This window comes from Schistosoma mansoni (assembly GCF_000237925.1).
Source record: "Schistosoma mansoni, WGS project CABG00000000 data, chromosome 1 unplaced supercontig 0010, strain Puerto Rico, whole genome shotgun sequence".
NCBI lineage: Eukaryota > Metazoa > Platyhelminthes > Trematoda > Strigeidida > Schistosomatidae > Schistosoma > Schistosoma mansoni.
In genome coordinates this window covers 1,982,015-1,988,262 of record NW_017385987.1, presented here as the reverse complement: position 1 = coordinate 1,988,262, position 6,248 = coordinate 1,982,015, and the positions used below count along the sequence as shown (strand labels likewise).

General features: G+C 40.9%; 1 protein-coding gene across 1 annotated transcript in view; it reads right to left on the bottom strand.

Moving 5' to 3' along the window:
* Window positions 1-1,317, bottom strand: part of Smp_019190 (step II splicing factor slu7, putative) — a 7,787-nt gene extending 6,470 nt beyond the window's left edge. The window contains exon 1 of the mRNA XM_018791983.1: window positions 853-1,317. Within this exon, the coding sequence (XP_018644889.1) occupies window positions 853-1,287 (435 nt within the window). The 5' untranslated portion in view covers window positions 1,288-1,317. The remainder of the gene's footprint in view (window positions 1-852) is intronic.
* Between the last annotated feature and the right edge of the window lie 4,931 nt (window positions 1,318-6,248).

Below are 6,248 nucleotides of genomic sequence, written 5' to 3'. Positions count from 1 at the left end.
GTAACCCAGTGAAGCAAACGTAGGTAGTCTATGGTTGGAAATTCTAAACACGTCTTACGCACCTGAGATGGTATATATATGTGGCATCATCAACCGCGTTGCCATACTCATTTAGAACTCTACGACTAATGACAATGCCGCTTTGGAGGTTCTAAAATACGAGAAATGTCCCAAAAATATCTGTGAAAACCATTGTACTTTTCTATTTTCAGGTGTCTTACATCTTTCAGCCTGGTGAAACAGGCCGATGAACGGAATCTTACTGGTTTTGTCGTACGAATGATAAGTCGTTTTTTTCCTGAATGGATTTTAGCAAACTCACAAGACACTACAGTAGACAGTTGGATATTTAATTTCTGTTGCGGTAGGTGTCAGCATAGTGGATCAGTAGCTCAATGATCAAAAAGTTTGACTTTCAGCCGAAGGTTTGTATCTCGCTCTACGTACTTCGGTTTCGATGAGTGTAGTATAACTTGCCCTCATACAGTGTGGCTCGAAACCAAGTTGACAAACCCGAACTGGAAGTTTTTTAAATCCATAATATGTGGGAACTGAGGCAAAAAGAGCATTTCAGTTACATGAACCTTACTGCGTGATAATAGTGACAAAAATGACTATCATATTAATTACATAACGCGACGCTCCCACGTATCAGTTCTGAATACGACTTAAAGTCCTACTCCTCTAGACAGCGAATTACGTTGATTTTACTCGGCCATACTGCCCGAATTCTTTTTAAAAACTTAGTATTTACTGATTAACTTTTGCAAGTCCTCATGTAGAAGTAAAACTAAGATAGAAACTGGGTACCAAAAAGATAACAACAAACTACTCATAACACTAAATACCTACTTTTCGAGGACGCTCAAGACAGTCTTTTCGCTTGTGTGACATGGACCCACAATTCTCACAAGCACCATCTCGATAGAACGTAACCTTTTGTTTGATTTGGGGTAGTCCCCTTTTGTACCAAACATTTAAAGCGTTAGAACCCTTCATTTTGCCAGAGGTGTCCTCACGCTTCTTTTCATCTTGTATACGTTGATGCCGCAAAGTCGGATGCAAGGCACCATAATACCATGGAGCTTGCATAATGTACTGTGGAATATGAGGATTGATGTCCCGTCCTTCTTCGTCCTTCATTGCAGGCATTACAGCCAATTTTCTGGCCTCTTCAAGTTCCTTCATTTTCCTATAGTCATCCTTGCTTCTCTTTTTTTCATCCCCTGTGTCATCACTTTTGATGCGTTGAAGAAGAGAAGGTGGAAAGTTGGGGACGAACGACATTGTTCACTATTGTGACGTGCCCTCTAAAGTAACCGCGTAAGATTTTTCCTTCAACCGTCAAACCTCAATCCTCAAACTTTGTCTTCAGTAATAAGGATAGTAGGTTGATGAACCTGTGTTAATCCTGACAGATTGCCTTCCAGTGAGGGTCCAGCTTCTTCTTGAAAATGTTCACTGATGGTGCTGATACCACTTGTTCTGGTAATGCGTTCCAGTCATTGACCACTCGATGAGAAAAACGGGACCCCACCTTTAGTTTATTAGATCGCGGTTTCTGAACCTTCTTGCTATGACCTTGGAGATTATTAGTGCTGGAGGGAGCAAAAAGATAAGACATATTAACGCCCAAATCATAATTAAAGATACGAAATGCCAGTATAAGGTCACCTCGTGTCCTACGATAAGATAAGGGGAAAAGGTTTAGACGTTTCAAACGCTCATCGTAAGGGAGTTTAGAAAGACCCTTCACTGATTTTGTCCCCACACGCTGGACACGCTCAAGCGATTTAGTATCCTTTATCAGACATGGGCTAGCTGCTTGGATATAGTATTCTAAGTGTGGCCTTACATAAGTGGGATATAAAATTCGAAACATCTCCTCGTCAAAGCATTTAAATGCTCGGCGAAGTGACCATAATGCACGATAACCTTTGGAAGCAGCCGCATTGCAGTGCGTAGTAGTTTTCAAGTCGTGACTTATACTTACTCCTAAGTCTTTATGTTCTTGAACGCGTATAAGAGACGTACCACCAATAGTATAATGGTAACTATTACCGTGTCCGATGTGCATGAGCACGCTCTTCCTAAAATTAACTTCTAAGCCTCGACCACGAGCCCATCTTATTAATTCGTCCAAGTCAGCTTGGAGATAGAAATGATCAGCCTCACTTCTTATTTCTCTCCAGATTTTGACATCATCCGCAAACAATAATGTCGACAACCTAAGCAATAACGGTAATTCACTAACATAGAGAAGGAAAAGTATAGGGCCTAAGATGATACCTTGGGGTACACCGATTTTGACCGGCTTCCATTCGGATAGCGTTCCATTGACCCTCACTCTCTGTCTGCGGTCACATAAGAAGTTTCCTATCCATTCCTGTAGAGCACCTGTTTTTCCAAAGCTCGAGAGCTTCTGCATAAGACCTAAGTGTGAAACCTTGTCAAACGCTTTGCTAAAATCTATGAATATCACGTCGATAGACAGGCCGTTGTCTAGGGCAGCTATCCAATCCTCTCTCGCAATGAGTATGTTAGTCAAGCATGAACGCTTGTTACGAAACCCATGCTGCTAGGGAGCTAACATATTACACGAATCAATGTGACTCAGTACCCTAGCCAGAATTATATTTTCAAGTAACTTAACTACTATGCTGGTCAGGCTAACAGGCCGGTAGTTAGGTACGATCCGTCTCTGACCATCCTTAAACATAGGACTAACTGTGGCGTCTTTCCAGTCTCTAGGTAGTTGAGCGCGTGAAAGGGACACATTGAAGAGCGTCGTGAGCGGTCTTGAGATAATATCCGCAAGCGATGACAGCAAACATGGATGTAACCCATCGGGGCCCGGTATCTTACAAGGTTTGAGGTTAGTTATCAAAGGAAGAAAAATATCCTCGGTCACGTGTATAGGTCCTATGGCTGGTATCTCGTTGTCAATGGGACAAGTAGTTGTAACACTACACGTAGGGTAGACCTCACTGAAATAGTTTGCAAATATCTCAGCTTTCGCTAGATCAGATTCAGCCAATAAATCTGAATTTTTGTTTAACAGTAATGCGGGAATACCATCACTACGTTTCGTTCGCCTTTTAACGTACGAAAACAGTCGCTTCGGACAGGTACGGCTATCGTATGCCAACTGTCGTTCGTAAGTGGTACGGGATTTAGCTATGGTCTTTTTACATATATTCCGGGTTTTTTTATATCCGCACTTAAATGATGCCTGACCTGTTGACAGGAATAAGTCCCAGAAGTGTTTCCTACGCTTCAACAGCTTCCAGGTTTCCTTATTAATCCATGGAGGGCAATGTGATAGCTTACGTGCTGACCATGAGATAAACGGTTGAGTTACGGATTCGAACGCAGACTTAAACCTATTCCATGCATCATCGATCGATCCATCAGCATCGATCGACCAGTCAATCGAGATAGCATAATACCTGATTGCCGGAATATGAGCTCTCCAGATATTAGGACGGAGCGGAGCAGAAGCAAATTCTATACCATGTATCCGGAACTTAAAGGAAAAGACTTCAACCAATCCATGAAGTTGAGCAACCGTCCACCACTGTCTTCAGTGAATTACTATCTCACAACAGACCCCGTTGAACTCCACCGGTCACCGATTTTCACTAGAACACCAGGAAATACCTCTTGAAACCAGTTACTAGTGAGCATATGATGATTATTATCAGAAGGGTTTTCTGTGGAGAATTTAGTGATTTTTATCCAGGTTTTCCATGGTGGTCTAGCTTCAAATGAATCATGAACTCAACTGTTAGTTATGTCCATAACTAACCAATAAAATAGTTGCTTAAGCTCCCACCATGTCATTCTAGTCTGATGTGTCTGTAAATTATCCATGTTACATGTGACCTACCGAGTGAAAGACATTATTATCCTAATATATTAACGTGGCTCATACATTTTATTCATTTTCGATAAGACACGCAATACTGGTCGAAACAGATAAATTTTAAAGTCAAGTTGTCCTTGTCCTAACTATAGCTTTCACATCGCCAGTATCGCGTTTACAGTTCTAATCATATATCTGTAGGACAAATAAAATCCCACATCAACTACAAAAATTTCCGAAATCTCCACAAAATCCCCTTTTGATAATGATCATGCATATATCACCAAAGAAACAATAAAAAATGAAAAGAATCTCGAAAAATTAATAGACAAGAAGATAAACCATTATTGCAGTAATATTTGACTGTAGAATAAGTGTATGTGCAGTTACAGTTTGGAGTGTTGTTATCTTCGCGCTAGTGGTGTGTGACCACCTCTTCCCGTTTTTCGCCGGTATGTCGTTCTGTCTGGAAGAATGTTGACATTCTTGAAAATCTTTCTTTGAATGATCGTGTTGGATTAAGTTGTATGTTTAAGGGCATACGTGTTCAGTACATTATAAGCGATCGCATTGCTAGTTCATCTTATTCTTCCAAACATCTCTGAAACAACACGACCTAGGAAATTATTTTTGTCATTCATCTGATCTGGGGTCTTTGCGAGGTTGAGGTTGATGAGATGCTCAGGCGGATTGAGAATGTTCATGTCAACTCACAAATTTCTCATATCATCCTTATGGTTGTACTGGTTAGTATCATGATTGTTTACCAATAGAGTCTTCAACATGTATGGAGTGGCGAGAACTGACAAACTTGTCTGCTTCTGAATTAACGGAGTAGCTCGACTCGTTGGAACTGCCGGAAATCGTGTCAGTAGTGATTTTAGATCTTGCCATTTTCATACGTTTGGCTGGGCGCCTGGAAGCAGGGGCTTGACAACATCGCTTGGCGTGATGTTCTAACATCCTCTAAGCCAAGGCACAATACCAGAAAATTGGAGGCTGGCTCATATAGCAACAATTTTCCGAAAAGGTCGGCGAAGCGAACCTTCAAGCTGCTGATAGGTAGCACTTCTCTGTATAACCTCAAAAATTATGAAATCCCTGATATTCGACGGTCTGAGAGACTACTTACTTTCCATGAACTTCTTTTCGCCCCAACAGAACTGTTTCAGCAACGATCACTTTTGTAAGACCGACCTGCTTGCTACGGTGGATAGATGGATAACCATCCTTGGTCGCAAGGGAAGGTTGGTGTCATTTATCCTGACTTCTCAAATGCTTTCGATGGGATCAATCATATATGTCTTATAAATAAGTTCAAACGCCTGGGTATCAGATCACCTTCGATTGGTTGGCTCCTAGTAGAGTTGTCCAGAGCTCATTACTGGGACCACTTCTCTTCTTGATTTATGTAAACAATCGTCTACAGCAAGTATAGTCAGATTTATTTTTTTTCGCAGACAATTTGATTCTCTGGAGAAAAGTATGCAGCCGAGAGGATAAACTGGCGCTTTGGAAGGATTGGACTCTACTTCAGAGTTAAGCAGATGACAACGGACTTACCTTCAACACTTCAAAGTGTAAAGTAGTCCGTCTAAGACATGTTGCAAACTACGGCTATATTTTAGGTAACTGCTCCCTAGAGGTATTTTAAGTTGAAAAAGGCTAGGAGTGTTGATACCCTATGATCCTACGCTAACTGCAACACAAATGCCTTGTAAGTAAAGCTCGCACTGGCAAATATGAAGCTAATTTTCGGCTGGTTAAACAGGAGGACTTTCCACATAATCTTCAACAGTTTATCTCGTCCACATTTAGGGTGAGGAAACATAGTATTTCCTACATCACTTCGAAAGGATAAGGACACTCTGAAAGGTATCCAGAGATGAGCCACGAAATCATTTCGGGGACTCAAATTCAAGTCTTATGAAGAGCGCCTCCAATCACTGGACTTTTAACTCTTAGAGTACAGGCATCTTAGGAGTGACCTGATGATTTGAAGCACCTTTAGCATTTAATATAATAATAACATAAGATAATATTTTTCTGCAAGAGCAGGTGCACGCCATTTTTACAGGCATGATCTACAATTTACAACATATACTGGTTCACAGTACGCATCCCAAGCAGGGTTGTTTAGTAATTATAATCCATAAAAATTGATAGTAGTTCATTCGTTCAGATATAATGTGTTTTCATCAGAATAGTTTCCAAAGGGGCATCGCGTCCACGTTACATACCAGATCCAATCTCGACAAAAAGTGTATTAGGGTTTCAGTCGTGCTAAGTATTTATGTAATGCAGCTTTTTAAGTTTATAGTTGTTATAAAGTAGACTTGTGGAGCGCCTGCCTCGAACTATGACCTTGGGAAAGCGCATTCGT